Genomic DNA, 21,665 nt, shown 5'->3' with positions numbered 1-21,665 from the left:
GGGCACTTGCCAATAACTGAGAATAATATGTGCCTTATCAAGGCTAGTCCCTGAAGAAACTTGGGACAATTATCAATACAACAAAGTCATTTTATGGCCTCCTTGGGTTATAGGGAAATGTGCTGGCAGTTGGCAGCCCTGCCTGGGCCCCTTCTGGGCATTTGAGTCACTGTTGCCTTTAATTTCCTTTCCAGTAGGGAGTAATTTTCTTTATCAGTCTGTTATTGTTGCATATTAACTCAGTTGAATGATTTAACCATTGAGTGTGGTTTAACCTGTAACTTTCAGATGGCATTTTAAATTGAACCACTTTCCACTTCAGCTTTAACAAGTTCGGGTAATTTAAATTATACTGAAATTGAGTTGTTGCAGCCAATCAAATCACAGGGTTTCTGTACAGTTAGTGACCTGTAACTGCACGCTTATTTCTCAGTAATACAATTCCATGCACTCTGATTGGCTAAGGTGCTATGATTTACATAATGACTGCACAGTTGTGTCTTAATAGCTACATACAGCACACAAATTCCTCCATTCTGATAGGCTGAGGGCCATTGTTAGACAATGAGAGCACAGCGATTTGCATAACGACGGTATAGTTATTTCTCAGTAATCGTGCAATGATTATCCATATTCCTCAGATCTGACTAACTACAGTCCTCAGAATGCCCCATACATACACCCTAGGCCTGTCAAGTGATGAAAAAAATTAATTGCAATTAATTGCGCCATTAAACAATAATAAAATACCATTTATTTAAATATTTTGGGGTGTTTTCTATATTTTCAAATATATTGATTTCAATTACAACACAATGTAAAATGTACAGTGCTCCCTTTATTTTTTATTACAAATATTTGCACTGTAAAAAAAAGTTTTTCAATTCACCTAATACAAGTACTGTAGTGCAATCTCTTTATCATGAAAGTTAAACTTACAAAAGTACATTTATGTACAAAAAAATTACTGCATTCAAAAATAAAACAATGTAAAACTTTAGAGCCTACAAGTCCGCTCAGTCCTACTCTGCCAATCTCTCAGACAAAAAAGTTTGGTTACAATTTGCAGGAGATAATGCTGCCCACTTCTGGTTTACAATATCACCTGAACATGAGAACAGGCATTCCCATGGCACTGCTGTAGCCGGCGTTGCAACATATTTACATGCCAGATGCCCTAAATATTCATATGTCCCTTTATGCTTCAACCACCATTCCAGAGGACATTCGTCCATTCTGATGAAAGGTTCTGCTCGATAACGACCCAAAGCAGAGCGGACCAATGCACATTCATTTTCATCATCTGAGTCAAATGGCACCAGCAAAAGGTTGATTTTCATTTTTGGTGGTTTGAATTCTGTAGTTTCCGCATCTGAGTGTTGCTCTTTTAAGACACCTGAAAGCATGCGCCACACCTCGTTCCTCTCAGATTTTGGAAGGCACTTCAGATTCTTAAACCTTGGGTCGAGTGCTGTAGCTATTTTTAGAAATCTCACATTGGTACCTTCTTTGCATTTTGTCAAATCTGCTGTGAAAGTGTTCTTAAAATGAACATGTGCTGGGTAATCATCCAAGACTGCTATAACATGGAATATAGGGCAGAATGCGAGTAAAACAGAACAGAAGACATCAAATTCTCCCCCAAGGAGTTCAGTCACAAATTTAATTAACACGTTATTTTTTTAACGAGCATCATCAGGATGGAAGCATGTCCTCTGGAATGGTGGCCGAAGCATGAAGGGGCATATGAATGTTTAGCACACCTGGCACGTAAATACCTTGCAATGCCAGCTACAAAAATGCCATGTAAATACCTGTTCTCACTTTCAGGTGACATTGCAAATAAGAAGCAGGCAGCATTATCTCCTGTAAATGTAAACAAACTTGCTTGTCTTAGTGATTGGCTGAAGCAGGACTGAATGTACATTGTTTTGGTTTTGAGTGCACTTATGTAACAACAAAAACTACATTTGTAAGTTACACTTTCACGATAAAGAGATTGCATTACAGTACTTGCATGAGGTGAATTGAAAAATGCTATTTCTTTTGTTTAACATTTTTACAGTGCAAATATCTGTAATAAAAATAATAATATAAAGTGAGCACTGTACACTTTGTATTCTGTGTACGCATTTGAAAATGTAGAAAAACATCCGAAAATATTTAATACATTTCAATTGGTATTCTTATTGTTTAACAGTGCAATTAATTTTTATTGCAATTTTTTTTTGAGTTCATCACGTGAGTTAACTGCAATTAATCGACAGTCCTAATACGCCCATAGCAAAAATGGCCACCTAAGTGTCTGATTTGCTCCCCTCATTGTGTAAATAACTGAAAATTTCTAAGGGAATGTATTACTCACAGATGGAAGAGGGAATCTAAGCCTTTTTCAAGGGGCAAGAAGGAGCTGTAGGGCGATATTAAGAAGAATGGGGTAGGGTGGGGAGCAGGTCAGAGGTTAAACTGACCACATTTGTGGATTTTGAAGTTCTGAGAACAGTACACAGTCAGCATAGACGGGTTTGTGATAGTCAACAGAGCATGGGGTAAGCTGACAATGAACAATAACAACATGAGGGGCCAATCCAAAACCCATTGAAATTAATGGCGAGACACACACACACATGCACCAGTTTATTTCAGTGGACTTTGGATCATCAGACCCAGAAAGTTTTCTCTGATGGCAGATAATTCTTAATAAATAATTTGTTCTGTGAATGCCACATCTTTTTCTCCTTGCAAATCACTTGTGGGAGAACCATGATTTTCTTAATACATTTCTGAGAATAATTTATGATAGATTGTTCAGGAGCAGTTTTTTTTCAAAACTGGATAGTGTGGTCCCAGTTAGGTTTGATTGAACACATAGGTTGTTTTTGTTCATGAGCAGAAGAGCATATCTCTTAGAGGCCCTGATTCAGGAAAGCATTTAAGCTTGTTCCTGAGCACCATTCTCGAATAGGGATGCTTTTCTGAGTCTGCCTAGAATCAGATTTCAGGTGTCAACTGTCATTTACAAATTCAGAATTTATATTCTGCAAATATTCTCCATTATTCTCTTATAATTGACAGTCTCCACAAATATTGCTGCTGGTAAATTCATTCGCTCGAATATTCACAGGAAGCACACACAAAAAAGATGCAAACACAACTGATGGTAATTAATTTAATAATTCAAACGCATATTAACATACAGATGTTTGTGGTCTTCGGATGACTCTTGTGGGAATGTATATGTATCTACTGGCAATTAGGTACTACTGTGACAAGTGTAGTGCAGGTAGATAGATGGACAAATGCCTTCTGGTGTCTGCCTTTAATAAACAAAGCTGAGAGGAGGGCTGAGGCCATAGAAAGAGTAAGTAATTCTGGAGAATTAAGGGTCTCTAGCGAATTTTCAAGGGATGGTGAGTGCCTCTTTTAAGGATCTCCAGCTACCGTCTTCAACACGTGTGCGTGTTGAGGCAATATCCTTCTTGTTAAGAAGTGAGTCTGTTTCTGTGATCTCCCCAACCCCTACTCTACCACTGTCAGTGCAGAGTCAAATGACAGTGGATCAGGAGCACCTCCTCCTCCCTGGTCAGTATGAGAACCGTGCAGCTCCTGAGATGCGAGAGTCTGAGCAGTCACCACCAAAGGTTTTTTAAAAATCAGGTTTGTAAATATATAATAATTTAATGTGCTTTCCTAAGCAACGAAGCTTGACCTTGCCCTGTCGCAGGGCAGCAAGATGATAAATCATCTCATCAGCCGGGTTATCCAGTTATGACCACACTGAGTAATGAAGGCTTCTCCTTTGGCTAATGACTGGATGTGAGTGCCTCTAGCATGCTAGCAGAATAGATTGATAGCTCTGTGCCCCCCACCCAATATCATGCCACCTTTTCTTCCACCACCCCCAGGAGGGAGCAACCAAGCACAGAGAAATTCTTAAGGTTTACAGTTTCTTCAGAGTCCTGGTAAGTTCTTCTTTCACTGCTTTGAATTTATTAATGGCTCAGGATTCCTGGATGAGAAACTCTGTAAGGGTTTCCCCACAGTGGCCATTGATGCGGGGGGAGCTGTGCCTTCAACTACAGGCAGAAATTGCCTTTTATCTGATGAAGGGTTTTCAAGGAAACAGCCCCAGCAAGGAACAAAATGGATTTGTAATTTGCTTATGTTTGTTTTAATGTTATTTAAAATCAGTATAAGCTTTCTGTTCCCATTTATTTTTTTTAATGGGAGAGTAGTGGGAGCTTGGAGCTTCTCCCAGCTTGGATTTTGTAGTAGGGTTGGCTGTGGGAGAATTCACAGCGACTCTACTTATAGCCCCGCTCAGGAGTGCAGGAAATGGCACAGGACCATTGGCATGTGGGAGCTCCCTGCTCCCCTAGCTTCAAGAGTCAGTGAAATGTCATAGCAGCACTGACCACGTTTTTCAAAAGTGACTAATGACCTTGGCTGCCTACTTTGAAACACTTTAAAGGGAGCTTGTGTTCAGCAGGTGCTGAGCCACCACTCTGAAAACCAGGGTCCTGTAAGGGGCCTCAGGTAGGACCCCTAAAATCAGTAGTCACTTTTGAACACCTTGGCCACTGACTGTGTGGGACCTCCCAGTTACTCTAGTCCCAGCCACAGTCACTGTAGGAAATTATATAGGAGCTCTGACCATGGGGGAGTTCACAGCTACTCCAGTCTGAGCTTTTCCCCGGAGGAGCACCCTTCCATTTAGAAAAAGCAAAGACTGCAGAGAGAACAGAATCTGGAAGGAAATAAGAGAGAACAGCTAAAAGATTCCTGATTGGCCGTATGTGACATCACCAACCAATGTTGTGATTGGTCTGAGTTGGGTTTTTTGTGTGTGTTGGGTTTTACTTTTGGTCAGGCTCCTATTTGGTGTCTGTATCTTGTGAGCTGACAAATAAAAAATATGATTACAGAAAAGGGCCCATGGCAAACCTTATTAAGCTTCAGAGATAACTGATAATGCCAATTACTGCACAGCGCAGTGGTGACATTGAGAGGAAATTCCCTCTGGTAGTGAGCAGCAGGATTATTATTTCATTTTATTTTTATTTTTATTTTGGTTTGGCTTTTTTTTTCCAGGAGGGCACGAGGAGGGTTTGAGGGTCTGTATGAATATTGATAAATGACAATTACTAGAGCCTCTTCTTTCATTGCCTGAGGCTGTCTGCTGGTGTATGCAGAGGGGGCTCATGCTAAAGTGTGTGACACGGGGAGGATGGCCGGGTGGGAGCTAAGGCAATGAATAGGAGCCTTGTTTTACTTTGCTTTGTATCCTTCCCACTGGTAGGGTGGGGAAAGGGACATTATAAAAGTAATACTTCAGGATTCACAGTAATGGCACCAAAAGCTCTTGTGAGAGCACTGTGAGCTGGAACGGTGTGTAGAATACTGCAGTATTCTTTTATTAACAGGAAGGGAGGGTTTGTGAGAAATCAGGGTTGTCCTCAAGAAGCAGAGATGACTATGGCCTCATCTACGTACAAACTTAACCACTCCACTGAGTGACATAGTTATACTGCTCCAACCCAGGTGTGGATAGTCCTACGTTGACCGGACAGCGTCTCCCGTCAACATAGCTACCAGCTCTTGGCGAGGTGGATTAACTATGCCGATGGAAGAAGCTCGTAATAGCATCTTCACTAAAGCGCTACAGCAGAGGTGAAGGGCCCTGCCCCAGCTTTGCACCAATCCATGGAGTAGGGCTGTCACACTTTCTGGGCCAGCCTAATGGCTAGCACAAAATGTGCACACCCCATGCATAGAGAGAGTGTGCTTGCTAGTGTTGCCAAGGGCATTGTCTCTCTGGTGCCACTCCACACTGCCTCTCATGTTGGGCTTATGACTGAATGCTACCATATAGCCCTGTGTCATAAACAGATAGCTAAGGGTTAATGTCTCTTTCACCTGGAAAGGGGTAACAAACAACACCTGACCAAAGGACTAATCAGGAATCAAGACTTTTTCAAATCTGGGTGGAGGGAAGTTTTGGGTGTGAGTTCTTTGTTCTTTGTCTTGGGTCTGACCCTCTCAGCTCTGAAAGTGATTTTTCTATCTCCTGGCTTTCTAATCTTCTGTTTCCAAATTGTAAGTACAAGGATAGTAAGACAATAGGTTTATATTGTTTTCTTTTGTATTTACATGTGTGTAGTTGCTGGAATGTGTTAAATTGTATTCTTTTTGGATAAGGCTGTTTATTCATTTTTTTCCTTTAAGCAATTGACTCTGTATATTGCCACCTTGATACAGAGACTATATATTATGTCCTTTTTCACTCTTTTTATATAAAGCTTTCTTTTTAAGAGCTGTTGGAGTTTTTCTTTAGTGGGGACTCCAGGGAACTGAGTCTGCAGCTCACCAGGGAATTGGTGGGAGGAAGAAGTCAAGGGGAAAATCTCTTTGTGTTAGATTTACTAAGCCTGACTTTGCATACCCTCTGGGTGAGGGGGAGAGATTAGATCTCTTGGTACTTGTGTTTCCAGGACTGGAAGCAGGGAATCTCCTAGGGTTGTCCAGGGAGGGGAGCCTGGGAGGAAGTACCAAGGAAACAAGGGGGGGGGTAATTTCCCTTTGTTGTAAGACTCAAGGCATCTGAGTCTGGGGGTCCCCAGGGAAGGTTTTGGGGAGACCACAGTGAGCTGGGCACTGTATAATTCTTAGCTGGTGGCAGCAATTACCAGGTCCAAGCTGGTAACTAAGCTTGGAGGTTTTCCTGCTAACACCCATATTTTGGACGCTAAGGCCCAGATCTGGGAAGAAATGTTATGACACCCTGTATGTGGACGTGATGGCCCTATTTTCAATTTAATTGGACACGCATCTTGTGACTGTTTCGCCTACGCTCTGCCCACTCATCCATCTTAGTCTAAACATACCAAATCTCTGAGCTTCAGTTATTCTCGTTTATATTTTCAATCAATCTGAAACAAATTTCCCCTTTTTCTTCTGAAATGTAGAATTGTCCCCCAAACTACACTGGGCTGAGGTCTGTGGAGGGGAATATTTAGTATTGCACAGTGACCAGTTTAAAGTTGCACATCTCACTGCCCTTCAGGAGTACAATGCAGGTGCTGTACCACTGGAAAAAGGGAAATTGACAGCTTTCCACTGGGATACACAGCTCTTGCTTCTAGCCTCCAATAGTTGCAAGATATCAGATCTTGCCATTGTGACATTATGATTTACAGCTCTCCTTACTGGTGGGAGAATATGAAAAATGGTACTACTAAAAAAAAAGTAAGATTCTATAAATTCTATAAATAAAGATTCTATAAATAATTACTAAAATAGTGTTCTTTCTGTAAAATACAGAGCACAGACAGAATATTGGCACTTGTTTGGGGTAACCTGTACAATTCATTCATAACTAAGGCTGAGATTTAGTCATGGATATTTTTGGTAAAATTCATGGACAGGTCACGGACAATAAGTAAAAATTCACAGACCATGACCTGTACATGACTTTTACCAAAAATACCCATGACTAAATCTCTACTTCTGGGCCCCTGCTGCTCCAGGGGGCCCTTGCTGGGGGGGGTGTCATAACCTTAGTCCCAGATTTGGACCTTAGCGTCCAAAATATGGGGGTTAGCATGAAAACCTCCAAGCTTAGCTACCAGCTTGGACCTGGTACTTGCTGCCATCACCCAAAAAATTAGTGTTTTGGGGCACTCTGGTCCCCCTGAAAAACCTTCCCTGGGGACCCCAAGACCCAAATCCCTTGAGTCTCACAACAAAGGGAAATAATCCTTTTTCCCTTCCCCCCTCCAGGTGCTCCTGGAGAGATACACAGACACAAGCTCTGTGAATCCAACCAGAGTGACTCCCCCTCTCCGTTTCCAGTCCTGGAAACAAAAGCACTTTCCTCTTCACCCAGAGGGAATGCAAAATCAGGCTAGCAAATTCAACACACACAGATCTCCCCCCCGATTTCTTCCTCCCACCAATTCCCTGGTGAGTACAGACTCAATTTCCCTGAAGTAAAGAAAACTCCAACAGGTCTTAAAAGAAAGCTTTATATAAAAAGAAAGAAAAATACATACAAATGGTCTCTCTGTATTAAGGTGATGAAATACAGGGTCAATTGCTTAAAAGAATATTGAATAAAACAGCCTTATTCAAAAAGAATACAAATCAAAGCACTCCAGCACTTATATTCATGCAAATACCAAAGAAAAGAAACCATATAACTTACTATCTGATCTCTTTGTCCATACACTTAGAAATAGAAGACTAGAAAGTAGAAACTACTTCTCCAAAGCTCAGAGAAAGCAGGCAGCCAGAAAACAAAGACTCAGACACAAACTTCCCTCCACCCAGAGTTGAAAAAATCCGGTTTCCTGATTGGTCCTCTGGTCAGGTGCTTCAGGTGAAAGAGACATTAACCCTTAGCTATCTGTTTATGACAGGGGGGCCTGCTCCAGTTGTCTGCCCCCCAGCTGTTGTCTGCCCCCCAGCTGTTGCTCCCGGGCACTGCTCTCCAGACCACCTCTGGGTACCTCTGGGGCCGTTTCTCCAGCTGCTCTGGGACTGCTGCTGCTCGGGTGGTCACCAGGACCAGCTGCAGCTCACATGGTCCCCAGAACCAGCTGCCTGAGGTCGCCCCACCAGTGGCTGGTGCGGCTGGCCGTGGTGTGCCCAATCAGTTGACCCTGGGGCCAGCTGCTTGGGGCCCTGAAATCAGCCGCACCAGCTGCTGCGGAAGTCATGGAGGGCGCAGAAAGTCACGGAATCCGTGACTGTTGCGACTTCTGTAAAGAATCACAGCCTTACTCAGAGCTCGTGAAGGAAGGAGACATTTCTAACACTCATGCTGATAAAATGTTTATGCCGCACCACTCTGTGGAGCATTTTATATGTGCTTTCACTCTATATATGCACGTACGGACACACACACACAGACACACACATATGAATAGAGAATATATGATGGTACAGTATGCATGCATCTACATATAATGATATAATAGGTAAGCCAGTTTTCATGTTGCATGAGAGAATTTATGTTTAATGGGTGAAAGAATGGGAGTATCTGCTGCACACATAGAAAATAGACTGTAGGGAGGCTTTTAATTTTCTGTGCACTTTGTGACATGTAGAGGAGTCAGATATTTAAATATATTTTGGAAATAAAAACAGATGGATTTTTAAACGAAGTCCCTAATGCCTCACTCTCTTCCAGAACCCTTTTGCGAAGAATACACATGAAGATTCTACTCTAAACTTTGGATGTGGATAGCTTCCCTTTACACAAATACCACATTTGTATTTTTTTCCATGTTGGAATGTTTCAGAAAAAAATGATTTTGTTTCCTATTTGATTTGAGCTGTGCCAGTTTGAAAATGCAGTGTGAATGATATGGCAACATTGTTTGCTCAGCAGCAATCTGTCTGTCCATGACAGCAGATTCACCGACTGCTGCATTAACAATATGATGGTGTTATTTACTCAGCAGCAACCTATGTGTGTACATGCCAGCAAGTCTGTCAAATTCCAGTGGCCTTATTTACTTAAATGTTGACATTGACTTCAACATTGGCACGTTGAAAACACCACGTCAACCAATGATGACGTTCTTTGGTAGGTAGTGTCCTGTGCATTTTACACATGACAACAGATTTGCTCAGTTGCTGTGTCCGCCTGTGATCTAATGTCGACATTTCTCAATAGTCAAACTCGCACTGCAGCCTTTGTGTTCACTACTTTACCATGATTCTTTGTAAGGCCCTATATTAATTGCATTTCACATTTCAGCTCCAGTTTGCACGGTTTGTTTAATGTTAGTTAAGGTTTCTCTGTTCTACTTTAATACCATTTTCCTCACAGACTGAAAAGCTACAAATACACAGTTAAAGTCAACAACCAAACTTCCATTTCTTGAGTGAAAGCAAGATAAAATGGATCAACTCTTACCTATTATTGCCTTCCTCGTACAACTCTTTGTCAACACACAAGCAGGGCTGGATTTACACCTTACGCACCTCTAGGCACAGCATCTTCAGTGGCCCCCTGCCTACAGCTGACCTTCATGTTTTCCATAATAAATTAAACAAAAAGAAATATAACACAGCCTCCTCGGGAAGGCACGAGACCCTCCGCCACGCATGGCGCTCCCAGCCTGAGCTAAGGCACAGCCCACCTGCCCTAGGCAAGGCACAAGGTGGACACTGTACCTCTCCCCACTGCAAGCAGTCCCCAGGTGTCTTCTGTCCCTCCTGCAGCCCAGCACCGCAGCTGCACTCTGTCTCTGCCCGTGCAAGTGAATGGAATGCTGGCCACGCCCTTCCCTGGCACAGGGTGGAGGTAGCGAGGCAGACAAGATTGGGAAGGGGCTGGGACACTCCCAGCACCTTCAGCAGCCGCCCCACCTGGCCACAGCTCACAGCGCCCCCATGAGGGCTGACTCGGATGCTCACCCTGCTCCAGCCCCACACGCTTGGCGGCCACCAACCCGTGCTACGAGCCCAGCCGCCTACAGAGGAGCTGTATGTATTAACTTTTTAACTTTTAACCCATTTTTAACTTTTAGATGCCCCAAGACATGTGTCTGCTGTGCCTAATTGGAAATCTGGCCCTGCACACAAGGCTTTAAAAACTACTATGTAACCTTAACTCTGTGCTGAAGGTTAACGCCTCAAAGTTGCCACTTTGGGGTGAGAGCAGGCACCTCGCTTACCTCTTGTGTCATTCTCTGGTCAGCCACAGCCCTGTGGTCTGGTTCTGAGAGATGCAGTACAACCCGTCAGCTGTGCCTTTGAGTCCACCCCCTTTAGGGGGATATAAAGCAGCCCAATGAAATGGAAAATATTTCCCCGACCCACTTCCTTGTGCAAGGGAGAGGGCAGCAGTCTCTCAGGCCTCACAGACAGTCTCAGGTCCCACTCCTCAGTGTGCGAAAAGGTTAGGGTTTAATCACAGGGTGGGGAGCAGGGATTTCAACAAAGAAAACCAGCCTGGTAGTCTTCTTCCTCAGAGAGCTTGGGTAGGTGGCGTTCACAAGCCGTAGATCAGTTAGTGCCACAGGACCCTCATCTGGAAGCTCTGAGGACTTTGCTTGCTTCAGCATGCCCCCACTACTGCACTGAGTTCTCCCTTTTAAGGGCTCACATCAAGGCCTGACAGGCCGCAGGGGTGTGGCAGGTTGGTGCTGATTGCTTCTTAACCCTGCCTGGGCGCGGGAGTCATCTGCCTCACTGCACTCCAGCATAAATACAAGGAGGAGATGTGTTAAATGTAGGCATACTTAACAACTTTGAAGAGATGCTTTTTTTGAAGAAAAGAGAACAACTTTTAACATGTTTCCTTCTTGAAAAAACTGCCCTGAATGCAAGAAGGTCATGCACATCTACTTATTACGGGCAGAACTGAGTGAGGTCAGACTAGATGGTTTAATGGTTGAGTCTGACCTTAAAAAAATCTATGAATATATGTTAAAAGTTATCCTTTTATTTCTGACCTGAACTGTATCTACTAATTTTACAGAGCTTGAAATTGTTAGTAAAGTAGAACAGAGCAATCTTAATTAACAGAAACCAAAGATTTTTCTGTGTATAGAAACATAGGTACACATACAAATCTCAAATTTACAGTAGCTGTTGAGTCATTATTAAGTTTCCAGGAGCAATGGAAAATGAGATGAAAAGGGTTTTGATGCTCGTGTAAATAAAAAATGATGTTTCTCATTATTATTAATTATTATTTAATAACTTATTCATATAGCCTCAACAGCATACTAGGCACTTTTTAAAGGTATATTGTTGGACAGTTATTCTGTGGTCTAACTTCACTGGGGTTTGGGGTCAGTGGGAAAAGCATTTGCAAAGAGGCTAAGATTTTGAGTATTACAAATGACCTGCAATTTCTCCAATTAAAGGGTATCTTGGGTTAGAAATCTGGGAACCAAACGGGGTTGTCATAGAAACCGATATGAATGTTTCAGCTCCAAAATCACTTAAAAATCATGGGCCAGTTCATCAGCTAGTGTAAATTGGCATAGCTCCACTGGGCCCAATATTCCAAATCTGTCTTTACCTCCAAGATCTGCTGTCTGCCCCCGGTGACAGTAAGAGGTGTCTGCTGTCTGCCCCCGGTGACAGTAAGAGGTGTAAATTAAACCCAGTGTCGCCCATATGCTGCTGCTGCCTGCAGTACAGATGAGTTGGTTTTCAGAGAGTAGGAGAGCAGATACCTCACAAATGGAGTCAAAGGGGTAGCCATGTTAGTCTGGATCTGTAAAAGCAGCAAAGAATCCTGTGGCACCTTATAGACTAACAGACGTTCTGGAGCATGAGTCTTTGTGCGTGTGTGTGTTTGTCTGTGTGTATGTATATGTGTGTGTGTTACAGCAGTACCTTGCAGACTGTCAGACACTGTGTACCCTCCTTGTGATCGCTTGGTTAGTGACTCTCTCTCTCTTTTTCCAATCTACATACACTCCTTCCAAACGTTTTGCCTTATTCAAGCTGTAGTAGCAGGCTGCTTGCTCCACTGTCTTGGCTGAGGGGCTCAGGACATTATACTGCCATCCTGGAGGGGACTATACCAAGCTTTAAGTCGTGCCCTGCTGCATCTCTCTCTTTCATTTTCCTTCTCGACATATGCAGCACTCTGTGGGGGGGATTTTCTCTGCTTGTTCACCAAAGAGGCGGCTTTCTTTAATCCTTCTTTCCAGCCAATGTGGAGAAATGCCTGAGGGCATTTCAGCCTCTGGAACAATGGAGTCCTCACTTCACCTGCAGAGCGAAGAGGTGAAGCAGGTCGTGTAAGACACGGAGTCAGAGAGATGAGCTGGAAGGGGACCAAATTAAGTTCATTTATTCGGCAATGTTCCATTAAACACCAAGTAATTATCACATGTGGTGGAGTTTTGTTTCATTTTGGCACAAGAGAGTTCTGGTGAATATTAATGTGTTAGGCCGTCCAGGCTGCTGGGTTCTTCGGCAAATTATAACAGACATCCCCTGTTCCACATGCCCTCTCATTTCTAACCTTGGCATTTAGAGGAGCTGATGATAGCAAGGATGGGGAATGCAAATGCAGAGTAGGTGTCCCGTTTCCAGTGGCAACAATTCCAGCCCTGCAATTGTGGTCCAGATTCTCAGCCTCAGTTCTATCCCCTTAATGCTGCCGGAGCAGTACAAAAGGGACATCATATGGATAGCTGAGAATTGTTCCTGGTAGAGGGGAGTTCTCACTTGGGGCAGGGCTTGTCTGTTTGTTATATGTGTGTACAGTGCTCAGCACAGTAGGAGCCTGATCCATGAGTGGGGCTTCTACTAAACAACCAGAATAACTGGTATAAAGGAGGTAGAGGCAACCTCTATGCCAACCACCCCCACTCTAGCTTAGGGGCATATTAAGGGAAGGAAAGAATGTAACTGGATGAGGAACGAACAGCGGGGAGCAAAGCTCCTCAACTATAATTCTCAACAGGCTTAGGTCCGGGCCAGGGCTGGGGCATGTGAATGCATGGCTCCCTGACAGCTCCTCCCTCTCTCCTCTTCTGAGTGTATCTTGGCACAGGAGAGAATCAGGGCCAGTAATTTCCCTTGATGTTATTTTGCCTGGTGTCTGGAGCAAAGCAATTGTTTGAGACAATCTTGTTGCCAGTTAGGGTCCCCTTTCACACTCGCACTACCCCATCCCCAGAGGTCCCAGGCAATGGTTTCCAAAGTGCCAGCTGTGGCATGGGCCATCCCGCTATGGCTTTATCAGGGCAGCTGCAGAAGAGGGGACTGAATTCTCCATTGCAATGCATTGGGTACCGCTGCAAGGCAAATTCACGAAAGCCGCCATAGTGGGTAGGTCTCACATGCCTGAGGAGGAAGGGGCAGAGCATGGTAGCTTTCTTTCTTCCTCTTCCCCCTGCATGTCCCTAATGAAAATGAGGGGCACATTATTATTGTTTTTTTGCTATTTCAGAGGCGTCTAATTTTTCTGATTGATCTAATTTAAAAAATAAAGTCCAAGTTGTGGATAATAGTGATACAGTCCCCATAACCCCACCAGCTTTCCACTGTTTCCAACCTAGGGAAGGCAGGAGAGGAACCAGTAGCAATGGGAGTGGGGTAGGAGGGAGTATCTGCCGCTAGTGAACCCTCTTTCATAGATGGCACCCTTCACCTTCCCCTGCTATCAAGGGTTCTGTGGAGAGATCTTACTGCCAGGGGGCTGGGGATGAGTCTGACTTAAGAGTTCATATTGTATTTCCTTCCTATTGTGAAAAGTGATAGAACTGGGAAGGCTGGTAGATATGAGGCATGGGGAGAGGGTAGAATTTTTGCATGAGTTGCTTCTGCTACATCATTTTCTTGAAATTTCCTTCACTGTTTATCATGGGACCACTCATAATGGGTATGAGTCCGAGCTTAAGAAATGCTCCTAAATCTTATGTTCTTAAGTCACCAGCTCATATCTGGCCTAGGTCATTGGGACCCACAGTTATAACCACATGAAGGCTCTCCAGTAGCTAATGTAATGTGGTGATACCAATACACTTCCTAGAGAAATCACCATCACATTTGTCAGTCATTGGCATCTTCGCCAAAGGCCAAGGTCCTAACAGGCACAGATAACAGATTAACTTCTCCCCTTAGAGAGTGATCCTTTTGGTTCAGATTCAGGTGTGTTGATAGGGAGTTGTGGGAGAAGGCTGAATGTGCATCTCATCTGTGAATGAAGCAGAGCTGGTCAGTTTTTTTTGAATTTTGAAATGTTGATGAAATTCTGAATGTTAACATTTTAAAATGTGAATATAGCAGAGAAATTGAGAAAATGTTCACTTCATTTTTTCCCATTTTTGATTAACTGTAGAGCTGGTTAAAATTAAATGTTTAAATTTAATTTAAAATTTGAATTTTTAAAAAACAGGAAAAATATTTGAAAGCATGTTTGCAAATAGTTTTCCTGTAAAAAAATAAAAATCTACGATTAACACAGAATTTCAGCCTACAAGTCTTTTACCAGCATTACATTCATTCATTTAAGCATATACAATATATATAAGCAGCACATGTTCTATATATTGGACATACATTGTTCATATCCAACCAAACAGCAGGTAGAGCTCTTTCATATATCATTCCACTCATATATTAAAACCTATCAAACATATGAAACATCTGTATGCTTTCTGCATAGCATCCCCTGAAGGGGGAGAGAGAGGATTGGAATAGTAGTTTAATGCAGGTCAAAAATGAAATATATTGACCTAGCTATAACAAAATCCAGAGCTATGACACATAGTTATGAGGAAGAGGTTCTAGGGGTTTGGAATTTAGGAGGCATAGCAGAGTTTGGGATTAAGGGTCACACTGACCCTAACCTAATTCTTACCAGTGCTATTGGTGCACTCATCTTCATGAGTGATATAATAGACCAAATTTAACAAAAAGGATCATCCCCAACCTCTGTGCATATAACTAGACTTGGAAGGATTCGATTTTTATCCAGTAAATGTCAGTAAACATCGATTTCACCTTACATACACAAACCAAGAGAAAAATATTTCCATCAATTATAATTGAAATTTGCAGATAGGTAAAGAGAGAAAAGCATTGCTTGAGAACTTCTTAGAGTGAAAATCCAACAATATAGACTTTTGAATTAGGCTTATCACAAATGGACTAGGGCAATGGTTCTCAACCCAGAGGTTGTGTACCCCTGGGGGTACACGGAGGTCTTCCTGGGAGTACATCAACTCATCTAGATATTTGTCCAAGTTTTACAACAGGCTACATAAAAAATACTAGTGAAGTCAGTACAAACTAAAATTTCATACAGACAATGACTGGTTTATACTGCTCTATATACTTCACGCTGAAATGTAAGTACAATATTTATATTCCAATTGATTTATTTTATAATTATATGGAAAAAATGAGCAAGTCAGCAATTTTTCAGTAACAGTGTGCTCTGAGACTTTGTATTTTTATGTCTGATTTTGTAAGCAAGTAGTTTTTAAGTGAGGTGTAACTTGGGGTACACAAGATGAATTAGACTCCTGAAAGGGGTACAGTAGTCTGGAAAGGTTCAAGACCACTGGACTAGGGAATGAATAGTAAAAAAAAGGTATGATTTGTTGATATAAGGATACTTACTCTGAATATTTTGACGTGTGATATTGACAATTTGTGCTTGAATGGTTCACAAAATTTTTACTTTTTGAATGTCAAAGTCTATTCTTATTACATAATTTTCTGATATTCCCATCAGTCCCAAAACTGTGAAAATTTAAATAAAAATCTAAAAAAAAGCTTGAAAATAAACATTGATATTATCTGTCAGAATTATCCAAAAAGAAAAATGGAGTTCTGCCAACCCTACATATAACTAGCCCTTAATAACAGTCCTGTGAGAGCAATTTCTGGGACTGATGCAAAGATAACTACTGCAAAAGGCAGAAGGACACATAGTTTGCCTGGAGCTTTGAAAGGTTTCCAGTTACCTTTCATTATATCAACACCACTTACTTTGCAAAGCACTGTTATCACTCATCACCATACCCTAATGCTGAGACAGGAAACCTTTAATCCATCTCCCCTGTTGGATGAAACCTTCCCAGCATTCAGTTGCAAGATGAGATCGATCCTGGATCCCAGTTAGAGAACAGTAATCAAATAATGCACTGCCATCTCATTGTTATCCAACTTCCATAGCTCACTAGAAGACCTGGGCCTCTTATATTCTGTGTCCTTTATTATGCTGAACTGTTAGGGCAGGAACCTCCCCACATTGCGTCAGTACAGACCTGGCACATGTATGATCAGCTTGTATCTCTCAGGGACTGTTGTCCTCAATGGCAGCATTCAAAGGTTCTTTTCTGGGCTTTCACTGGTCATTCACGAGCTTTAGAGTGTTTTGAAGATGTCAGACCAAAGCATATGTTCATCCCAATATTTATTTCATGTCTGATACTTCTTGTGTCCCGGGTCACCAGGAGACTTTGATTAATACACAAAGGGTTTGATTTACCAAGTGCCCTCCAGATTGTCAGATACAATTATTTACTGGTATAAATGCTACCGCTCAGGCATCTAATTACCCTTTTGCCCCTACTGTAAGGCATCTAAATGGCGCATGTTAATTATATGTACAAAACTGGAGGCCAACCTTTAGGCCCTTTTAAAAATGAGGGCTTAAGGCTTGATGTTAAGATAAAGAACTTTATGTTTCTGCAACAGCGTCTAGGGGCACTGCCCTTTTCTTTAAACAAGGGGTTAACAGGAAGTGCTTAACTTCCCTTCCTCATGTGCTTGTTCCCATGAGCAGGACTATATGAGTGTCTAATAAAGGGAGGAAAGGGAAGATAATGCCTTTGAGAAAGTTACGTTCCACCCTAAGAGTCACAGGACTGGATCGACTCTCAAGCTAGGGTTTTTATTGTTCGATTTCTGATTGTAGTTCTTGTCAAAAAACACTTAACCCTTGCTGACCGTGACTTTTTTTTGTCTCATGCTGACTCGTTTCACCCCCTGACAGCATAGGTGCTGGAACTAGGAGTGCAGGGGGTGATGCAGCACCCCCTGACTTGAAGTGATTTCCGTTATATACATCGCTTACAGCAGGGATTGACAACCTTTGGCACGCGGCCCACCAGGGTGAGCACCCTATCAGGCCTGGCTGGTTTGCTTACTTGCCAAGTCCGCCGGTTTGGCTGATCGCAGCTCCCACTGGCTGCAGTTCGCCACTTCAGGCCAATGGGGGCTGCGGAAGCAGCAGCCGGCACATCCCTTGGCCCATGCCATTTCCCGCAGCCCCCATTGGCCTGAAGCGGCAAACCGCGGCCAAACCTGCAGACGCAGCAGATAAACAAATCGGCCTAGCACACCAGGATGCTTACCCTGGCGGGCCATGGGCCAAAGGTTGCCAATCCCTGGCTTACAGTTTAATTCAATGGCTCTCAGCACCCCTGCCTGACAGGTTCCAACAGGTTTATTTTCTGATTGGGTATTGAAAGGGCCCCTCTTATCTGCAGGAGGAGTTAAGTTCTCAGATTTGGATGTTTTCTCACCCAGGCCCAAAGCAGAGATCATGGAGGGGCAACAGGAATTCCTCATAAATGCTGCCTTTTGTTGTTGTTGTTGTTAAGATGCATTTGCTATATTGATGACTCAACAACAGTTTTAAAAAATGACAATGCAGACAAAAACCTCACAAATTTTGACCAAAATTTTGTGTCTAAATTTTTAAAAATTAACTGCTATACTATACTATATAAGAGCTATTTAAAAGTGCTTATGCTAGCTAACATGAAAGGGAGATGATGGGTCCATGACTGCCCCAGGCATGGGTAAGGGAGAAAAGGAGAAGAGGAAGGAGAGGTATTTATACCCTTTATCCATGGCAGGAGTTCCCAACCTGAGGATCATGACCCAGTGTCCAAGGCTCACCACCACCTTGTCCATCCCCTATTGCCAGGGCCAGCTCCAGGCACCAACTAAAGAAGTAGGTGCTTGGGGCGGCCAATACCAAGGGGTGGCCCTCCGGCTGCGGTTGGGGCAGCACGTCCAGGTCTTTGGCAGCAATTCAGCGGCGGGTCTCTGAGTCCCTCTTGGAGCAAAGGATCCGCCGAAGAGTGGAGCGGCATGATAGTGCTGCCACAGGGTTTTTTTTGCCTCTTGGGGTGGCAGAAAACCTGGAGCCGGCCCTGCCTATTGCTAAATAGGAAGGCAGTCAATGTTAAATGGGAAAGAGGCTTTCAAAAGTGTTGTGATCCAGTGTTTTGTGAAATTCTGGGCTCAAAGGAATTCCTCATGCCAACTAATTACCCACAGCCACATGCCTTGGCAAGCAACTCCTAAAGTGAGGCTCTGTAGGCGGTGCGCAATGCATACAGTGGCCTTCCTTTTCCTGAAAATCAGTCACTGAATTTTCTGCCATTCACAGAACATGTTGATACTACTGTTTCCTGCCTCACAAATTGGTATCTGATATCCCAGCCTTAAATGTCATCTGAGATCCCACTCCAACTGAGTACCCTGCATTTCTGTTGCTTTCAAAAGGAGCTGAAACATGTTCAGCACCTCTTCAGACACTGCAAGTTCAGGCCCTCAGAGGGTCAGTAATGGTTGGTTAATGGTTCCAGCATCCCACAGACTGCATCTCAGACACTATGTATTCTTGTGCCCCAGGAGGGGAAAAGTGAACTTGTGTGAAGTGAAATAAACAGATCCTGGGGAGAAGGAGCTGCTCTGAATTTTTTTAACCCGTGTTCCAATCCTTTCTCCACAGCCACAGGGATTTAAAACCAGAAAACCTACTGCTGGATGAAAAGAACAATATCCGTATAGCAGACTTTGGAATGGCATCACTGCAGGTCGGGGACAGCTTGTTAGAAACCAGCTGTGGGTGAGTGGCTCAGACTTTATAATAGAAATCGGAGATTGGCAGAGAACTCTTGGAATAGCCACTCACTCTCTCTCCCCAAGTAGAGACTTACATGGACACATCTAGCTTTGGGCTAACATTTTATTTGTAGGATAGAGGGGGTGGGAGGTTCACACATGTGTGTGTGCGTGCATATGTGTACAGGGGAGATTATAGATGTATATGCTGTGCAGTCCAGTGATTTCAGTTGTGGTTGCTTACATCAAGCTTGAATTTCCCCAGTGCAGTAGTAAATCCATAAGCTATATATAAAATATGTTAACTAGACCAATATCCTCAAAGCTGACTAATGATTAGAGTGCCTCAATTTTTAGAGGCCCAACTTGGAATGCATTAAAGGGGCCTGGTTTTCAGAGGGTGAGTACTCAATATTTTCTGAAAATTAGGCTTTTTTAAGAGACTCAGGGGGACACAAAAACTGAAACACTGAAAATCCACATCACTGCTGAAAATGTTGGCCTGTCTCTTCTTTCACTGGCCATATCATATTCTTGCGGAACTGGAAATTGATAAAAACAATAGTGATCATTTATCAAGAGTGGATTTAAAAAAAAAATACCTGGGGACAAAAATTAAAATTATTTGTAAGGGAATTTGTGTCCTGCTCAAACTGTCTGTTGTACATCTCAGTCTCATCACTTTTTCTTCATCCTCCCCACAGTTTCACTGCTTGCTCACTAATAGCACCAGGGTAGAAGGTAGTTGGGTTTTGCATGGTTACACATAGGGTGGGAATCTAGGATACAAACAATAAATGAGACAGAAAGTTTTAAAAATCTTTTGCATTGGTTTAATTGTCAATGGAACAGCTGATTTCTGATCAAATTTATATCATTACAATTCATTTGTAAACCTATTAGATATGACAGCCTTTCTAGGGAGTTCCAAGACACTAAAGCAGCCAAAAATAAACACTAAAAATTATTACAAAGAGAAACTGAATACCAGGTTCTCTAAATAGTCTTCTTAAATCACTAAAACACATAAGAGTGAGATCCCCCATTTTTCAAGCCTCTCTAAGTGGTAGTGCTTGTAGTGACTCAACTGTAGATTACCTCAGCTCACCACTTGTGGAACCTGCTGTACACTAACACCACCTACTGGCAATACTAGGGTATTGCTTTCCTGACCACTTGCTGTCCAATGAAAAGTCACTTATGAGCGGCCACTTCCAATTGAAGAGAGTTCTCATCAAACAAGTGGTAGACTGAATAACAGCATGAAGGGGCTACGGCTGCATTATCCATATATGGGCTTTAACGCAACACAAGTTTTGTATTTTGGTATGAATTTGGTTCTCATCACAATGAGCTCCAGTGTTTCCAGCGATGGATAGTACAGTCTGGTTCATGGTCTTTGTCCCACGCAGCTCTGTTCACTCCTCGCCTTCAGCACTTATGCAGTTGCAATGTTGAGGGTCCCACACAGCTTGACACGAATCCTGGCCCGTAATAGTCCTTGATCTTCCAATCTAACATTCCCTCATAGCTATGCTGGTCTGGATGTGCAGCAGCCCCAACTATTCCAGTTTGCAGCCCCCTCACAACTGTCTGTGCACCTCAGCCTGGACATTCAGCACCTCTTCCATACCAGTCTTGGGTCCTCACACAATGCTGCCACTGCATTTCAATCCTGACTCATTCTACCTTTGTTTCTCCAGTCCTGAACCTCTCCTGGGCAAAGGATGCCAGGAGTGAATAATTGTGTGATGTTTGTGGTGTGGACAAATACCTGATTAATTGATTGCGATCCACCACTTCTTTATACTTTTACCCCAAGTCAGGATTTAAACTCATACCTACATAGATGAAAGGTGAATAACTGTGAGGCTCCATTTTATTGCTAGCAGTGCTGCTTTCAAACCTACTTTCTCAGGTAAGAAGTGAAATTCTCACCTCAGTTATTGCAACACCTCTATGTACTTCTAAGGAAACTTTCTTTCCTCACCCAAGCAAACAGTCTTACCTTGCCTTCCAGGATTTTTCAGATTCCTAGGGAACCACTCAGCAAGGATCCAGAGCTTGTTAGCAGATGGCACTGTCAGCCCGGCCTAGTCTTGAAGGGAGACCTTCCTTCCATCAGCAGTGCTGGAATTCAAACCTCAGTGCTTCAAGCAGAGCAGGCCCCCATATTGCTGCCTTAAAATGCACTAATAAAGAAATCAATGGAATGGAAGAGACATGCCTGTAATAAACAGAACACAGCAATGCTCTGATCTCCTGCCTTGCAGATGCATTTTAAGAATGGCGCCAATCACCGGGCCTCCATG

General features: G+C 42.9%; 1 protein-coding gene across 10 annotated transcripts in view; it reads left to right on the top strand.

The window, feature by feature from the left end:
• Positions 1–21,665, top strand: part of BRSK2 (BR serine/threonine kinase 2) — a 505,761-nt gene that overhangs the window by 371,906 nt on the left and 112,190 nt on the right. For all 10 annotated transcript variants that reach the window (XR_004000116.1, XR_004000114.1, XR_004000115.1 and 7 more), the window contains exon 5: positions 19,241–19,357. Coding sequence is in view for 7 of the 10 variants with exons in the window: in XM_030560631.1 (XP_030416491.1) it covers positions 19,241–19,357 (117 nt within the window). In the remaining 3 variants the exon portion in view is untranslated. The remainder of the gene's footprint in view (positions 1–19,240; positions 19,358–21,665) is intronic.

This window comes from Gopherus evgoodei, chromosome 4 (assembly GCF_007399415.2).
Source record: "Gopherus evgoodei ecotype Sinaloan lineage chromosome 4, rGopEvg1_v1.p, whole genome shotgun sequence".
NCBI classification, from domain to species: Eukaryota; Metazoa; Chordata; order Testudines; family Testudinidae; genus Gopherus; species Gopherus evgoodei.
The sequence above is the reverse complement of the archived record's forward strand: the minus strand, read 5'-3'. Positions and strand labels throughout refer to the sequence as shown.